The 16,613-nt window shown below is 57.9% G+C and overlaps 6 protein-coding genes across 6 annotated transcripts; 4 read left to right on the plus strand and 2 right to left on the minus strand.

Moving 5' to 3' along the window:
• Positions 1-5: 5 nt before the first annotated feature.
• Positions 6-1,486, plus strand: B0H64DRAFT_137436 (uncharacterized protein). Its single transcript, XM_062798233.1, has one exon. The coding sequence runs from the start codon at positions 258-260 to the stop codon at positions 1,338-1,340; it is 1,083 nt and encodes a 360-aa protein (XP_062661601.1). The 5' UTR covers positions 6-257; the 3' UTR covers positions 1,341-1,486.
• Positions 1,487-2,587: 1,101 nt separating this feature from the next.
• On the minus strand, positions 2,588-5,142 carry B0H64DRAFT_137441 (uncharacterized protein). Its single transcript, XM_062798234.1, has 3 exons — positions 4,530-5,142; positions 2,957-4,451; positions 2,588-2,896 (listed from the first exon to the last, which is right to left on the minus strand). Exons 1-3 carry the CDS (start codon positions 4,890-4,892, stop codon positions 2,841-2,843), a joined length of 1,914 nt encoding a protein of 637 aa, XP_062661602.1. The 5' UTR covers positions 4,893-5,142; the 3' UTR covers positions 2,588-2,840.
• Positions 5,143-6,836: 1,694 nt separating this feature from the next.
• On the plus strand, positions 6,837-8,141 carry B0H64DRAFT_137608 (uncharacterized protein). Its single transcript, XM_062798236.1, has 2 exons — positions 6,837-6,983; positions 7,072-8,141. Exon 2 carries the CDS (start codon positions 7,083-7,085, stop codon positions 8,061-8,063), a length of 981 nt encoding a protein of 326 aa, XP_062661603.1. The 5' UTR covers positions 6,837-6,983; positions 7,072-7,082; the 3' UTR covers positions 8,064-8,141.
• Positions 8,142-8,847: 706 nt separating this feature from the next.
• On the minus strand, positions 8,848-9,680 carry B0H64DRAFT_373346 (histone-fold-containing protein; the record flags this gene model as incomplete). The annotated part of the gene is made up of 3 exons (XM_062802282.1): positions 8,848-9,036; positions 9,110-9,241; positions 9,570-9,680. 3 exons carry the CDS (start codon positions 9,678-9,680, stop codon positions 8,848-8,850), a joined length of 432 nt encoding a protein of 143 aa, XP_062661604.1.
• Positions 9,681-11,134: 1,454 nt separating this feature from the next.
• Positions 11,135-14,528, plus strand: B0H64DRAFT_137458 (uncharacterized protein). The gene is made up of 3 exons (XM_062798235.1): positions 11,135-12,813; positions 12,876-13,159; positions 13,218-14,528. The coding sequence occupies exons 1-3, from the start codon at positions 11,357-11,359 to the stop codon at positions 14,138-14,140; spliced, it is 2,664 nt and encodes an 887-aa protein (XP_062661605.1). The 5' UTR covers positions 11,135-11,356; the 3' UTR covers positions 14,141-14,528.
• A 655-nt stretch (positions 14,529-15,183) lies between these two features.
• Positions 15,184-16,538, plus strand: B0H64DRAFT_441491 (uncharacterized protein; the record flags this gene model as incomplete). Its single annotated transcript, XM_062806575.1, has 3 exons — positions 15,184-15,987; positions 16,070-16,278; positions 16,346-16,538. 3 exons carry the CDS (start codon positions 15,184-15,186, stop codon positions 16,536-16,538), a joined length of 1,206 nt encoding a protein of 401 aa, XP_062661606.1.
• Between the last annotated feature and the right edge of the window lie 75 nt (positions 16,539-16,613).

Below are 16,613 nucleotides of genomic sequence, written 5' to 3' on the forward strand. Positions count from 1 at the left end.
TCTAAGGAGGGAGGGAGGAGGAGGCCGCACATGTCTCTCGACGCAAGCTCAGCAACAAGGCAAGGCGGCAGCTCGGTTACCGCCCTTCCAACAGACCAATTTCCATCACTGGTATTGGAGGGAGGTTGATAAACAAATCACCCTTTCTCCGTCGCATCCTGGGGCACTGCTCAAATCCGGCAAACAGGCCCTGAACGGAGCATCTCCGGTACCGGGGACGGACAAGGTGACAAGACCACACCACTTGGTCCATTATCATGGACAGCCCCTACCGCCACGAGCTCGAGGTGGCTATCGCAGTTGCCCAGACAGCTGCCCAAATTAGCCGCGAAGTTCTTGCTGCCGCACAGGCTGATGCTACTCCTGGAACCTTTGATCTAATCAAGGACGACCTGAGCCCGGTCACGGTCGCCGATTTTGCCATCCAGGCTCTTCTCACCCGCACCCTCCGCAACGCTTTTCCAAACGATGGCTTCATAGGCGAGGAATCGGCCGATGAGCTGAGGCAGAACCCGAAGCTAGCATCCCTCGTGCTCGCCATTCTCGCGCAGTGCGCGGGCAACACTGTGTTCCGCGACGCCGACGACCTCTGCGATGTTATTGATTCCTGCACCACTCTCACGCCCGGCCCGGGAAGGATCTGGGTCTTTGACCCCATCGACGGCACCAAGACATTCATCCGCCGTGAGCAGTATGCCATCAACATCGCCCTTCTCGAAACGGGGCGTCAGGTCTTGAGTGTCGTGGCTTGCCCGCTCTTATCGGTGGATGTCACGCCGCCGGTAACCGACGGCTCCGTCGACCCGACCGGGAACGGCTGTGTTCTGTACGCGGTTCGCGGGCACGGAGCTCACATTAGGCCGCTGTTTGGGGACCCTGGCGAGGCGCAACCTCGGAGGCTTCCTCGGCATGCCGATGACGCGACCTCACCTCAGGACCTTCGCTCGGTCACCTGCTGGGCACTGCTCGACTCCGGCGTCGATGTGGTGCACAAGGGGGTAGCCGAGCTGCTTCGTGTACCGTTTCCGGGCAACGACCTGCTGGGCTGGGTCCCCAGATGGGCCACCCTGGCGGTCGGCGCTGCCAACATGACCGTCTGGGTGTACAGGAAGAGGGACCGGTACGCCAAGATATGGGATCACGCCGGCGCCATGTTGCTATTTGAGGAAGTCGGAGGTATGATCACGGATGTGCACGGCAAAGAAATCGACTTGACGGCGGGGAGAAAGCTCAAGGCCAACTTTGGCTTCGTCGCGGCCCCGAGGAGCCTACACCACATTGTGCTGCAGGCGGTGCACGATACCCTCAAGACGTCTGGGAAAGAAGAGCTCCTCCAATAGCTGGTGATAATCGCACACGATGGCGGGGATGCGTATTTTATCGCAAACCAAGTTGGTCAGCCCGATGTTCCATGGACAGAAGAAGTACATGCTCGCCAGCAGCATCAAGAGAAATGCCTTTCTATTAACTAACGGCTTGATCACACCCACTTCCTTGCTTTGAACATCAGCCCACCATCTTAGCAGAGCACGACCGGGGAAAGAGATTTATCAACCGCCAACGGTAGAGTAGAAATGATAGACGAGTACAGAAACGACACTTCGGGACGGCACCACCAAACACCATCGGCTTATGGAAGACACCAAAGAGCGTATTTCAATGAAGCGGCATCCATGTCCAAAACTAAACAAAGTAGTCGAAAAGCAAATATATTATAAAGTACGAGTGCGGTCCGGAGACGGCGGCGCAGAACAAGCCATCCAAATGCAATCAATCATATGGTGGGTCGACCAAGACAAAAAACTTTTGTATTTTCTTCCGAGAGGTGCTCCTTCACCACTCCAACCCCCCGACTGCTGCGTTCAACGCACGACCCAAACACTGCGGGTGCGTCTCATGCAGAAACGGAAGGACCGAAGATGGCGCGTGGGTGGGTGATATTAATGGTTTTCTTCATTGCCGTTGCGTCTTTTACTCCCCAGAGGCGGGATGGCAAGTGTGGTAGAGCCCGCCGAGAGGAGGTTGTCATAGCCATCTAGGACGTGACATCGTAACACCGTAACATTCATAAAGCCTGGCGGGTTGCTGGCAAAATCTACCGGTTTTCGCCGCTCAATGGACCGGCCTTGGTCGGGTCGGGGACGGATCAAGGTGGCGAGGGCGGCGGCCATTCAATCGTGGTCGTGCCGGTTTTCCAATGGTAGACAGAAGCGTTTGCCGAATCAAAACCGGGCTGTTGCAGTAGATGGTTGCCCATGCGAGGTGTAGAAAGTATGTGGATACCCAATTCTTCATCTCCATCCGTGTGTTTGGTTGGTACCTCGTCGTCATCATCGAAGGTGTATAATACGGCTCGGGGGGAACGGCCGACACACAGTCCGTTAAACAGAGGCCAAAAAGATGTACCGAGGACGATGAAGCCCTGATCGTTCAAGTTCATATCTCTGAACCCGCAGGGAAACAGCGCCCCGACCCAGGAGGAAAACGGGCCTGGAGTAGGTAGGAAAAAGCGCCGATGGCTTTGGGAAACAGCAAGAAAAAAGATATTACAATGTTTTGTATGGTTTGGGATTGGAGAACGCGCGGTGGCCGGCTGACGTTGGGCTTGACCAACTGCCACCCGACTGCGTCTGAGACAACGTCGGAGCACCTTTAGCGGGTGGTTTCGGTCGGGGGGAGCCATATATCCACCAAGAGGACACGAACGAACGGAGGCGGACAAGACCGTACGGCGTTAAGGGGCCAGAAGCATCGCGGACCTTGGCTCTTGCGGATGCAAACCTCGTCTTCGCCAAAGCTTCCTGTCGCTGCTGCCGGGTGGAGCACGGCGGGGATCCACACTACTGGAACCTTGACGCCGAGGAGGATGTCGTGCGAACTCCGTTGTCGGACGAGTCTAGACGCACTGATTAGTATGTGGGTTTCTGTAGGCCGACTTGTCTAAGTGGTCACTTACCGCTGCTCCGCTGGATGTGGCCATTGGTCCGGCCTCGTCCCCCAAAACCAATCTTCTCGCCCCAGTCGCCGCTGGGCCCGTGAGGCTGGCGCTCGGGCACGCTCCGGGTGCTGGTTCCGTTTAGGCCAGGGCGCTGGCTTCCGATGGCGCCGGGGGTCTCCCTAGGTCGAAGCCGGTTGCCATTGAATGACTCGTTTAGATTCAGGGACCCCAACTCGCCAATCAACATGGAGGGGTCGTTATTTGACGCAGCGCCCGGCGTCGTCGGCGTCGTCAGGGCGCTGGGCTGGCCGAGACTGGCACTGTACTCGCCATACTGAGCCACGTTCGTCGCATGGGCGACGCTCCCTTGGGGATATCCGGACGCGGTCGACAGGGACGGGCTCGGCGTGTAGGACCGGAGGTCGGCAAACGATTTGACACCGCGCAGCGCATTCAGACCACCATCCGGGCTGTCGGGAAGTTCTAGGGTTGGGCCATGGCGACCCTGTCTGCCTAGAGTATTGTACTGGCCGGGTACGTTGCCGCGCGTCTCGGCAAAGTCAATCGTGGCGGCGCGGCTCAGGCCCCGGCGGTGGGCATCGGCAGAGACCCCCGGAGGCATGTGGATGGCTGGCGCGGCTCCAGTGTCCTTGATAACATGGATTTGCCTGTGTTGTCCCTCGCCCACCGACCGGTGTTCGAGACCCATGTTGTGTGCCAGAATGTGGACAGTGCGCCGTTGCTGGGGGGTGATGGTGCTGGGGAAAACAATGATCTCCCGGCTCGGATCGCTCTTGAAGAGCATCAACTCGGTGTAGAAGCTCAGTGTGTCTGGGTTGTTAAGGTCCACATCCCCAGGACCCGCATGGGGGTTCGGGGCCGCGCTTCTCGCGGGAGCCTCTGCAGGAGACTTGCGCAACGGCGAGTTCCGAGTTCGCGAAGTGTGTGCGGCATTCAGCGAATGCATCGAAGATTGCGAATGGAGAGTTATGGGCTGGTGCTGCTCCTCGAGTTGACCGCGTTTCTCCCGCTTCTCCCGCTCAATCCTCTCTCTTTCGTGCTCGGGCAGCATCTTTTTGTACTCGACCCTCAGCTTCCTGCCCTGGACCTCGTAGCCGTTCAACTGCTCGATAACAGTCTGCGTGTCGACCGGGTTCTGAAAATTAGCGAAGGCGAGGCCACGGAAGATGCCGTTGTCGAAATGGTAGTTGAATGCGTACGGCTGTGGCAGCCCTAGTTCGGACATGATGGTCGTAAGCATCTCCTTTCTCACGTTGAAGGGGATGTTTTTGATAACGATGGCGGTCGGGATCAGGTCGTTGCCCAACGCCTTGGGCTCATGGCGAGGGTCGTACATGTTGGTCGGGTAACCGTGCCGCTCGCTCGGGAAAGCTCCGTCGCCGTTCATGATGTTCATGGCTGGGTTGAAGCTACCGACTGCAGGATACTGAGCAGAAGGGACGGGGGGAGGGGGCTGGCTTCCGAGGCCGGGCTGTTCGGGCATGGTCCACTCCTGTATGCGCAGACGTCAGCAAGCGGCTCATCTGCAGGGTCACGGGGAGCTCGGGGGCGCAACACGTGGGAGGCTAACCTGGGGGATTGCCCGCCGGGCGCCTGAACGAAGCCTTCCATCGCCCAGCGCTCCGGTCACGGTGCTTGCACCGGAGTTGTACGCCCAAGCCTGAGCATTGCCCATGAAGTTGTCGGCCACAAAGCCTGGGGAGGGTTGCATTCTGTTGTGCCTGAAGGCGTTGCCATCGTACGAACCGAAGCGATCATCGGCGGTAAAAAGGGCCGTGGGTGGTTGGCCGGCAGGGTCCATTTGCCGCTGGTCCAAACGGTTGAGGCCGGGATGACCGGTGGTGGTGTTGTAGCCCGGCCTCGAAGAGCGGGGGGACCGGTTTGCGGCACTCATCGCGTATGCCGGAAAGTAGAGATCGGGCTGTTGGTTCATATTTGGGGGCTAACTGGAGTTCGAGGCAGCTGGCATCGAGGTCCAGTGAACCAGGACAAGGCCGGGGGCGGACTCGTCTTCGCCGAGAGGGCGGATTGAAGCTTCTGGGAGACGGAAGGCCGGCTGCTCCAGGTTGAGATCAAAGTGACCGTCTCTGAATCCGAAGTCGAGTGTCGGCTGCCCCCTCTCGACGCGGGAAGCCGAAGTGCAGATTCTTCGAGTGGAGAGGCGCGTGGTTTTTCGATGATGCAGAAAGTCCGGGCTGCAGACGTCGATGGAGAAAAAAAAAAGGGACGAACAACAAAAACTCTCCACAGTACAGCGCTAGGGGGGTCTCCCAGGGGGTGCGGAGACAGGGAAAGCGGACGCTGAGCAGGTGCGTATCAAATGTTCCTAGGTCATCACGTCGTCCGCAGCTTCATGGATGTCGTGAGGTGGTGTAAAGGCCCCCGAAGTCCAGATGGTTGGAGGGTTGGAGATTTGATTTGGTTTGGGAGAGGATGGATTGGAGGCGATGCGGCGCTGAGAAAGTGAACTGGCAGGTGCGCCTGCTTGCCCGAACCCGTCGAGCTGAAGCGGGAGGCGGTCTGGTGCTAGCGACGTCTTTTTTTGTGCGAGATCCACCCACTGTTGAGTCCTCGCCCACAGCCGGGGCAGCGGGGAACAGGGGGGAATGGTGCCGCTCCCTCGGTGTGGAACACCCGAGTTTTTGCTCGAAGGTTAAAAAGGGGAACCCCCCCCTAAGGAGGTTGCGGTGGCAACATGGTATTCATAATATCAACACGGTAGACACTAACTACCAAGTACCTAGATACTTGAGCCGGGCAACGATGCTGCATGCAAGAAAGACCCTGTTTTGTTCGATATTCATGTTGCGTGCGTCCGGTCTCCATCTGCTGCTTGCGTCGGCATGGCGAGCGCCCTAAAAAAAGGGCAAACGTGGATGCGCTTGCGGGAGGAGACCCGACACCCGTCAGTTGCCCCACCAGCGCTAACTCGTTTGTTCAGACGAAGCCAGGTCAGGCCGCCTGAATGTTTTTATTGGGCTGCGGCTTTCACCGCGCCAACCAGGGGCCCAGCAGCGCAGGCAGGCTGCCAGGCACAAACGGTGAGGATTGGATGACATCAAATATCAAGCCTGCATACGAAAAAAACGGATCTTTATTTATGTACGAAGTACAAGTACGTGTACTTGTACAGATTACACCATAACACATGACAGCGGCGAGGCTGACAGCGAGCAGGGGGCTGCACTCGTCAGTGAGGTGACTCTGGATTGCAATCGGGCAGTGAATGAGCGGCCCACACGGTTTAGTTATGCCAAGATCAACTGGGACCCGACAGTTGGAGAACTTCGATTGAATGGAAAGAAGCAACGGCCGACGAAGCCGATCATCATCAACATCATTTTCACCCCTGACTCAACGAGCCATGGCACGGGCCGTCGACGGAGCGCTGCAAGGACGCCTCTTGATAACTACGGCCTGACGGAGACTCAACCTGAATACTCCGACGGATCACGACTATCCGTTACGTTGTCGATGAGTGCACGGTCTTTGCCGTTGTGGTTCCACATTGCCATTGATTCATAGGTAGTTGGTTAGCCGCGAAAGTAAGGAAGTCGAGGTAGGTAACCACTTAGCTGCCTCCTGACAGTACATGTAGTTGCAAGGCGGGCCAGTGGCATTCAACTCCGAATCACCTGCTACCTTCTCGACCCGTGTTCATGTGTCTGAGCATGGAGATCACGCAGGCTTCCATTGTCACCGGCTATGCTGTGGTTGAAGCCCCTTTATTAGCCGTTTCCTTGCCGGGATAAAGGACTTTGTTTTGATCGGAAGTAGTAGGTAGCCAGACTTCGGGGGCCCGCTTTGTGAGTATCTCCGCGCACCCGAGGGGCTTCTTCGGTAACAAAGACACGAACAATGGGCTTGGCTAGGAACGAAGACAAGGGCAATGTCTGTTACCCGGAAGCTAAAGCTGGCCGTGTGTATTGGCCGGGGATAAAACCAAACGCCTCCCGAGTTGTGTGTTACAAGCCCGAAGTGAGGTAGACCGCGATCCTTATTATTCATTTTCATTCTAGCTTAGGTAGGTACCTTACCTCTCTTTCCCTCGATTCGACCCACTGGCTCCGAGTTTCTAGGGACTCACAACGCTGACATACCTACCTAGGTAGGCGCCGAATCGATGCTAGAAAACACATCACCAAAGGCTGACCCCCAGGGCGGTACAGCTAGCCGGTTAGCTATGCTTGCGGAACTAGCGACTGCAGTGGCTAATGCTACAGAATACCACAACACACTGTCGCCACAACGCCTTACACATTCGACAACCCCGAGAAGTCTGCCGAAGGGCCCCGAGCCTTTACGGGCTGCGGGTTTAACACCGCTACCGCTGCCCCTGCCGCCGGCGCCCTCCACCCCTTACCCATGGACCTGGAGATGTCACGGGTGCGATTCCGAGTATCCCCTGGCCGTGACCCGGCGATGCTTGTACTGTAGTCACCGCTTTTGTACAGCACCCCAAACGAACGCACGCATAAAACGAGGGGTCCCCGGGGAGAGGGATAGTTGTGATGCCGAGTTTGATTACTACGGCTGGGCTGCGTGGGGTGCATATCGTCGGTCTGTTGCTGCCAGTCGAATACTGAGGAACGGCGTCATTACCGCTGTGGACTCAAGTTGTGAACAAACGAAGGGGTCCCTGAAGCGGAAACGAGGCTGTGATATAGGGGCTACGGATCATGATACCTTTGCCAAGTTCGAGCTAACCACGGACGACTACAGGCAGTACGAGAGTGATACCCGGAGATCCGTGTGGCGGCCGCTGTCGAGGCTCGCCCAGCAGGGGGCGCATCGCCGCAAGGAGAAAATGTACGTCTCTGGACAGTACAGCTGCTGGCTGCATTGTGACTACCCTACCGAGTGCGTTCGCAGTCTCTACAGGGCCTGGGCTGAGGGTAGGGCTCGCTCTTCTGGGGGGGACCATTCATTCGACGGCCGGTCCGACGAAAAACAGGAATCCAGTAGGAGGCAAAGGGGAAAAGCAAGTCGAGCCGAGGAAGGAGGAAGTAATAAGAAGAGGAAGAAGGATGTGGCACACCCCGAACCTTCTCACGGAACGAGAAGGGGCAGTATGCTTCGGGAGAGCATGGAAGGGGACAGGTAGATCCGGGGAAAAAGAGAGAACATCTGACCCCCAAAACTCGTATTGACTAGCAGGAGGCCGAAACGAATCTCGGGAGGCTGAGTTGAGTAACAATATGGACATAGGTCCCAAAAGGCTCATCCTCGATAGCAACGGCGCAGGCGAACGCAGACGGCTCTAGCTTTCACGTTTGATACTGTACGAATAACTGCCAAGTAACGTAATGAAGAAAGTAATTGTGCTCTGTCTGTTCTTCTCGGATCCCATTGTCCTGTCTTGCTTCGTGAGCAGCTGTGCGGTTCCCAACGCCCCGCTAGAGGTCAAGGTTTGTGCCTCCCGGGGCCAGGTCATGCGGGTGCCCGAGGCATCAAACCGGCACCCATGGGCGTCATATAAGCCCAGGAAAGGACAAGACTGTTGGTACAGATATCAGAGCCCCCAACAGCAGGTAGGGGGGAGAGCCCACGGCCAAAATCGTCGACGCTCTTGCTCTCTCGCACGAATTCCATCCCAGACCAACGCCGGCCATTGCTTCCCGGAACCCCCTCATCTGCTCTGATATGATATCGCGGGCATCATTGAAGTGCCCAATCGCGCATAGCTAGCCCCGGACGGCCAGGCCTAACCTAGCACAGGTCGCGGCATGAAAGGAAATTAGGGGCCGAATGGTGGGAAGACCCGATGTTGTAAACAAACAGAAAAACGATTGCCAAACCGTCCAGCCAAACCAAACCGTGCTGCCAAAAATGGCGACCAAGAGATGTCTTCCTCCTGTCAAAAACTCCGTGCCAATCATCTCAATCGCTTATGCCTCCAGCGCCTTGGCCTTCTTCTTCTGCTCGACCTTGAGGAGAAGGGCGCGATTGATGTGGGGAAGGACACCTCCGAAAGCGATGGTGGCGCGGATGAGGGTGTCCAGCTCTTCGTCGCCACGGATGGCAAGCTGGAGATGGCGGGGAGTGATGCGCTTGACCTTGAGGTCCTTGGCGGCGTTCTGTGGTAGGGCATAGTGTTAGCAAAAGGCGAGAATGGAGCGGGAGGAGGAGCAGCGCGAAAACAAGACCTACCCCGGCAAGTTCAAGCACTTCGGCGGTCAGATACTCCAACACAGCAGTAACATAGACGGCGGCCTTGGCGCCGACGCGCATTTTGTTTTGCGTGTTTTGCTTGAGGAAACGCTTGACACGGCCGCAAGGGAACTGGAATGGAACGGGTTAGCAACGATCCAGGAACAAAGAAAGGCTGCGTGCGCAATGCGCCGGCGACCGTGCGGGGCTTATCGGTGGCACTCGTCGTCGCATAGTGTTTGGGGGCGGCTGGCTGCATGTTGCGCATAGATGGCAACGGCGCGACATAACACGATGGGAAGTCGTCGTAGAAACACTCGGTCGCCCCGGGGGGTGGAGGGAGACGCGCGGTGGTGGGGGGGGGGTTGCAACTCTTTGACAATAACCTCCTCGTGTGCACCGACAGTGCGCCGGCACCAAGCGCAGGGAGAATGCAAGATTCGACAGCGACGGGACATACCTGCAGACCGGCGCGGGCCGAATGACTTTGCTGCTTCTTCGCGCTGTCGACTCCGGACGTCTTGCCGCCGGAGCTCTTGCCACCAGAGGACTTGCCCTTACCACCGGCCATTGTTGTTGATATGCACGTGGATGGTGCGCGGGGTGGCTGGGTTTAAAAGTCGGAAACGATGCTTTTGTAAAATATCTTGCGTGATGCGCGGATCCGATGTTGATGACGCGACGTCGGGGGTTTCGCGTTGATGTGGTGGAGTTTGTAAATGGTTGAGGATGGTTCGGGTCGCGGTGGTGGTTGGTGTTGACGAGGCAAAAATTCAAAAGGCCGATGGCTTGCTGATGTTGTTCAAGGTCAAGGTCGCTGTTGCGCGGCAGAGCCAGAGCTCGAGGGTACCTCTGCTGCGGAGCAAGCTCTGTTAGCTTGGCGCCCCACCCTGAAGTGTCGTACGGTGGGCGGCAGCGCCCAGGAACGCAGTTCCGGGCACTCTTCGGTCAGGCGCAGCCCAGCAGCAGCCTGCGTGTGTATAACACGAAGAGCGGGCATCTTCCAAAATCCTACTACCAAGCGTTCTGAGTGATGTCTCTTGCCACTCGCTATGATTCCTTTTCCCGTAGAGGCAGCACCGAAGGCGATTGTCCGGATTGCCTTGGCGGCGTCAGGGGAGGGGCCATCGCACAAGGTCGGGCTGTTGCGTTGGTGCGGCCGGTAGAACCGCCCCAGGGCTCAGGGAGGGAAGGGAAATGAGGCTGGCGAGTCATTCAGACGGAATGTGCAGGATTCCATCTTCGCCCGCTCGGAAGAGGCTTTTCCGGCGAGGGATGTTGCGATGGGAATATGCTTCAAAGTTGCTCTTGGGCTAAACCAAGGCGACTCGATGGAAGCTTTGGTCACGCAGTCCGTCAATGCCGCTGGCCAACCCCGCCCAGATGTGGCTCCACCCCAGCTGACAGGTTGTGGCTGCAGTGCCCAGGCCACACTTGCTACAAAATATTGATTGGCTTCAAAGAACCGCCCGGGTTTGGCCAGCGGCGGCCCCGCCGTGGTTGTGGCATTCCAGCTCCCATTGTTGCCTGCGGCTGCCTCCCGGCTTTGGAATTCCCCAGGTTGGGCCCCACATGAGCTCTTGACTTCGCGCACTCGGCTCTTTTCCCTCTGCGACCCACTGGCAGCTGTGATGAACCCGATGAGATGCAAGAGGCGGGTTGCCTAGGGCGCGCCCGACGTTGTCAGTTGTGCAACCGCCTCCCTGGGTTACTTCGTACCTCTGGTTCGTGACGCAACCAACCGTGCGGATTGCTTGAATGCTTTCAATTTAGCGCTCCCGAATTTCAATCTGAGCCAATGATGCCCCTGATTTCCATGGCGTTGGAACCAACATCGGCTGCAAGGCCGAACAGCGCCGCCGCCTTGCAGAGACTCTCGAGTTGCAGCCACCGCAGCCAATAGTCTGATGCTTTGATTTGAGGCTGGGTCAAAGGGGCGTCCCCGCTGAAACGGTCGGCGGCAGCCTGCCAACGCCCTTGTTGCCCTTGTTGTTGCTCCCTCCACAGCCTTCGGCCTGTTGGTGAGGGGGGTTGGCCGCTTGCGTCCCGACTGGTCCGCGCACTGGTCTTGCTACGGCACTGGTAGTTATATCGGACCAAATTCACGACAGGTGGTTCGCAGATCCGGCGACCTCGCAGTCTTCAGACGATATTGCTGGCGGAACTTGTGGACCACCGACCGGGCACTTTGTGGACCAAACGACCGACCAGCCAGGATTTCTCCTCGCGCTCTCGAAAACCGCGTCGATGGAGCGCCCCTCTGGAACGCCCTCGCCTTCGGCCGGACACCGGACGGCCTCGGCGGTGCAAGATCAGGGTGAGAGCGTTGAAAGTTCTGCAACGGAAGAGCCTCAACTAGCGCCCAAGCATTTCGCATCCCAGGGGACCGGGCCCTTTGTGAGGCGAGACAAGGACATAATCGAGGATGCTCGACTTGAGAGACGGGATACCGCTGAGAGTTCCCTCTCCGACTTTTGCCCGCAGCGAAGCAATACCGACTGGTCCATCGCGGGGTCTACAGCCACCGACTTGACTGATCTCAACAGCCCCGACGTCGCCTTCGCTGACGAAGGCTCCAACATCGAAGCGGAGATTTACGCGTCGTCACCACGGCGTAGCGGCTTGTTCCCTCGTCCAATAGCCTTGCAGAAACGGCCAGCAATTCGTGTCCCGGCCGTTTCCTCCGAGGCAGATAAATCCCGAGCATCACCCTATAGCTCATCGCCCGATGCGTTAACTCTTCGACACCGTCGTCTGGAACAAGTGGCCTCGAGGAAGTCGAGCCTCAGCCAATACACGGTGCCTGGTACATCGGACAAACCGCCTTCTGGTGTGGAATCGAGCTCTTCGGGCGCCCGAGAGACCTGGGCCATCGAGCCTTGGATTACGGCGGACGACGCCATCCCAGAACACGCGGACAGTCATGATGGAGAAAGGACTGGCCCCGGCACGATGGGCGTGACATCTGGCGAGGAGAGTGCGGCACGACAAAACGAAACGGATGCTGATGCCGAAGTGGAGGATGAGGCGGCGACCTCCGGCGAGACCACCCCGAGCAAGAGCGTGCGCGAAGAAGCTGAAGCGCCAGCAGACGCTGTTACTCCCGGGCCTCGTGTGCGGCGCAGCTCAATATGTAGCGAGGAATCGGACCGATGCGAGGACCGAAGTGGGCGGTCGACGCCCAAACCACAGGACAACATAATTCACGAGGTTTGCGACTTGGTTCTCCAGCAGGCATTCGGTGTTCAGCTTCACGACGTTGCGCTCGTGGGGACCGCCTCGTCGGTCTATGAATCTGTTAGCTACTGCTTGGACGAGCTCTCCCACATCGTCCTCAACAGCGGTCTTAGCAATACCGGCATAGTCATCGACGAGTCAACGTGGGGTAGAACGAACACTAACGCTGTTCCGATTTGGCCGGCCGGGGGCGTCGCGGATGGGATCGGTTCCGGTGGCGGGGGAGGCGGAGGTCAGGGCAATGGCGGCGGGAGTCGGAAACGGTTCAACGCTGGGGATGACCATGGCGGCGGTGCTGGCGACGGCAGTCCCGGTGGCGGGAAACGGCAGAAGGTTACGCAAGCCCAGCAACCGTTGGCCGATATGCATTTCAGCTGCCCGTTCCGCAAGAGGAATCCGGTCCGTTTCAATGTCCGGGACTTCCAGAATTGTGCTGTCCAGTCATTCCCGGATGTTCCTCAACTCAAGTAAGTGTCGCACCCCTCACCGGGCTTTAGCCCTTATCGGGCCGCCATCTAACTTGGGGTAGGCGCCATGTCAAAAACTTCCATAAGCAGACGGCGGTTTTGCCCTTCACGTGCCCTCGGTGTCGGCGGGCTATGGGGACACAGAAGGCCTTGGATGAACATATTTCTGTCGGCAAGGATCAGATCTGCGACCCCCAGGCGGTGCCGCCCAGTGCGGACCCAGAAGACGGCATCACGCCGGTGATCGAAGAGGCTCTCAATGAACGCAAGGCGGACGGCAAGATTGACGGCTGGACGGGTCTGTGGGGTTGCTTGTTCCCCGGGGATGCTGACATCCCCGAGCCCGGTAATGCAAATTCTACCAGCACCGTTCGCGTCAGAGAGCTAACGGCTTGTGTTTTTAGATTTTGTGCCCCCGACTGAGTTGGATGAAGTGTATGCTCAGCTCAACACGGACTATGCCATGGGTCAGCTGCGGGAACGGATTCAGGAGGGACTGGGAGTGGCTGGAAACGCCGAGACCCTGTTGGATGTTTTCAAGAACCATATCGACTCGGTTTTCGAGGCTTGCCGACTGAATTCTGGTGGGGCGGCCAGCAGTCGCAAACGGTTACGGATACACACGTCGCGACAACAGATGGCAAGTCGGCGGAGCTCGGTACTGCTTACCCCCGGAAGACAGGGCTCAGGACGTTCCGAGAGCACCCTTTCATCACCAGTTGCTACTCCTCACAGTACCAACATGTTTGGAAACATCGACAAACCGTTAATGACGGAGCCACAACCAAACGCGCCATATTTGCCGCCCACCACCCGCGGTTACCCCAGCAGCGGCGTGGATGGCCTCGGGGGAATGATGCTGGGCTTTTTTTCCGGCAACCACACAGGCGGCGGCCAAGCAGGCCAACCTGTTACTGTCCCACCGCCGATGCAGGTCCATTTGGGGTTTGGTAGCCAAGATCAAAACACAGCTGGCACGGTAGGCGGACAGCTCGGACACGGGCAGCGACCCCGGTTGTTACCGACCGACTCGGGGTTGGCGCTCGACACTGCATTCCCGGGCCAGCGGGCAACAAATTTCTCGCCTGTGATGCCGCCCGGGTCACAGAATTCCTATGCTCCCATGGCGTTTGGGCAGCAAATGCATGATCTCTGTTTGCGACCCCTCCCGTCCGGGTTACAGGGGATACAGGGCGTGGAGGGCCAGGTATTCTCGCCGACGGACCAGGGCATGGTCCCGTCCATCACAAATACCACGTATTATAACACGCAGGACCCGGATGACGATGGATATGAGCTGGTTCACCGGAACAGCGAATGGATGTGACGGTCGATGCGTTGATTGCGAGGAGTGACGAAGGACGGGAGGTACCTGAGGTGTCTTCCGTTTAGAACTTGAAAGGGGCCTGTTTTAGTACACGCGTATGTTATTTCCTGTGGAACTTTCATAGTCCTACAACCTACACAGTCTATACACCTAAGGCACCTATTTGTATCGCGCAAGTTATCGGTTGCCCGGTGCTCGCGTGGCCTGCAACCCGACTTGAAGTCACGACGAGCTGCCCGATGGAAGTGGGGTCAAATCGGGTGGGTCCGGGGACCGACCGCCTGAGGCCCGGCCGACCGTTGCCCGAGCGGACCACAGCTGCCTGAACCCCAGAACCCTGTCAGGCCTTGCGGTCCCTCGTGTGTGCGGCTGTTGAGGTTGGCAGCTTTTTTCGTAACCCGACGTCATGGCAACGCATTGATGACCGCGTGAAGAATTTAGTGCCTCTCAAAAGCAACTTCATAAGGCAGCATCCATTGCTGATATTTTTGAGTTGTTGTAATTGGCTCTAACTAACACATTGACTAGACCCGCGAGAAGAGCCGTCACGGTGCAACATTGGGTGGGTGGCGTTTTCCGTCTGCTCTTCTGCAACCGAGCAAACAACCGGAGTGGGCGGCAGCCTGGAAGCAGCCCAAGTTCCTGACCGCCTGCGCCCCGCCTGATTCTTGCAAGTGGCGAGGCCCTCACCATCAGCCGCAGACACCAGGCTAACGATGCGTCCTGTATTCGCGCGACCTGGAAAATTAAATTAGGACTCTAGGACTGGTTGGTGTCCGGTCCTTGGTGACCGCAAAACGGGGTACACGTACATACCTCCTTGCCCACCACATTGTTTGGGGGGGCTTCCCGGCTCCTCATTATCAATCATTATCAATTATCATATTCATTACCTTGTTTTCACCCGCAACCCGACTCCTCTCTTTCAGTGTCGGGCCATAGCGCCTCCTCTCGTCCCTATGATTCCCGTCGCAGAAAAGCCACTGCCGCCGACCGACTCCGTCGGGAATACTCCCGTTTCCGGGACCTCACCGTCGGCCCCGATGCCACCGGAGCCAGCCACCCAAGGTGGCACTTTTATTCACGAGCTCATTGGTCTCTCACCCAGTGGCTTCCGCGAGACGGTCCGGAACTCATTCTCTTCCTTGACTAGGCGGGAAGAATACGGTACCAATGTGACTCCCGCACCACCGCCCGACGCCGGCGTGGTTGCCGAAGTGAGGACCGGTCACCCCCATGCGGGCCAGACCCGGCTACCACCACCACCATCACCACCTCCGGCGCCTGAGCCGTGCCCCCGCCATCTTCTCAATTTGCCGCACGAGATCTGGCTCATGATCCTGGAGCGTCTCGCCTTCGCCGACATCGTGCGCCTGCGCAGGACATGCAAGCGGCTCCGCACCTTGGCCGACCCCAAGCAGATACGCGATCTCTTGGGCCCAGTTAAGCTGCACGCCCAGCTTCTCAGCCACTGCAAGGTCTGCCTGCTGTACGATCCCTTTCGCTCTCACCTTTTGCGGTCAACCCGTGCGGACCCCGGGTATCCCCTGGCCAGCCGTTGCATCACCTGCGCCATGAAGGCCCGCGATCCCCGCGTCCGCGTGGGCAAGATGATCGACTTGGCCAATCTCGACACCGCCCGGGTGTGCCGCTGGTGCGGCACACCCATCATCGATGGGGGCGCCTTTGGATGCGCCGAGATGCATCGATTTTGCTACAAGCGATACAATGATGTTCTCTTCGTCTTCTTCTGGATCGGCTGGACCCAGCTCGGATTGGGAATTGTTGCTGCCGCTCTTGCGTGGAGGTATTACCGGCACGCCATCTTGGTGTTTGCGCCCACCGTGGTCAGTTGCCCGGCTTCCCGCAGCGCGGCCTCGTTTTTTGACGGGGAACGACCAGCTGTGCTAACGTTACGTCTATTGCCAGGCCAGCTTTATTATATTGTGGATTCCCTTAGCCCTGCTCGCTTGCTCCCACACGTGGGGGAAATACCACTACATGTTGGGCTTCGAGCTGGTCATTCTGGGACTCTGGGTTCCCCCCATCTACTACGTTGCTTCCGAGATAGCGACTGCGAGCGGCGGTCCAATCCCAAGCAGCACGCAGGCCAGCCTTGCCATGTTTGCCCTGAATATGTAGGCCGGCTTTATGCCACCCCACCGCCGGTATTTCATCCAGACAACGCTGACAGGCATGCCACAGGGCTTTCCGGCTCATGAACGTTGTCGGGAATCTCGTGATTTTCCTCGCTTTCGATACAACTAAAAGGAACTGGTCCGACATCCCGGTTTGGAAGCGTTTGTTCCACTATCTGGCAACCGCCTTCGTCATGTGGACTTGCCCTCAGTCGTTGGAGCAGATGTTCCCGCCAAACGGAGACTCGGTTCTGATGTGATCATTCCATTGGATGATAGAAACCTACACGCTTGGGCTTCAAGCTCGTATTTTTCGATGACCTTTGCCGCCGAAG

The sequence above is a fragment of the Chaetomium fimeti genome, assembly GCF_033439085.1.
Source record: "Chaetomium fimeti strain CBS 168.71 chromosome Unknown B0H64scaffold_3, whole genome shotgun sequence".
In the NCBI taxonomy this organism is placed as follows: Eukaryota; Fungi; Ascomycota; class Sordariomycetes; order Sordariales; family Chaetomiaceae; genus Chaetomium; species Chaetomium fimeti.

Bases quoted from the DNA above. Each gene is read 5' to 3' on its own strand.
- B0H64DRAFT_137436 (XM_062798233.1), top strand. From the start codon at position 258: ATGGACAGCCCCTACCGCCACGAGCTCGAGGTGGCTATCGCAGTTGCC.
- B0H64DRAFT_137441 (XM_062798234.1), bottom strand. From the start codon at position 4,892: ATGAACCAACAGCCCGATCTCTACTTTCCGGCATACGCGATGAGTGCC. The intron at 4,452-4,529 runs GTTAGCCTCCCA...CTGCGCATACAG, and splicing joins CCCGGCGGGCAATCCCCCAG to GAGTGGACCATGCCCGAACA. The intron at 2,897-2,956 runs GTAAGTGACCAC...CAGTGCGTCTAG, and splicing joins CCACATCCAGCGGAGCAGCG to ACTCGTCCGACAACGGAGTT.
- B0H64DRAFT_137608 (XM_062798236.1), top strand. From the start codon at position 7,083: ATGCTAGAAAACACATCACCAAAGGCTGACCCCCAGGGCGGTACAGCT.
- B0H64DRAFT_137458 (XM_062798235.1), top strand. From the start codon at position 11,357: ATGGAGCGCCCCTCTGGAACGCCCTCGCCTTCGGCCGGACACCGGACG. The intron at 12,814-12,875 runs GTAAGTGTCGCA...AACTTGGGGTAG, and splicing joins CCGGATGTTCCTCAACTCAA to GCGCCATGTCAAAAACTTCC. The intron at 13,160-13,217 runs GTAATGCAAATT...TTGTGTTTTTAG, and splicing joins TGCTGACATCCCCGAGCCCG to ATTTTGTGCCCCCGACTGAG.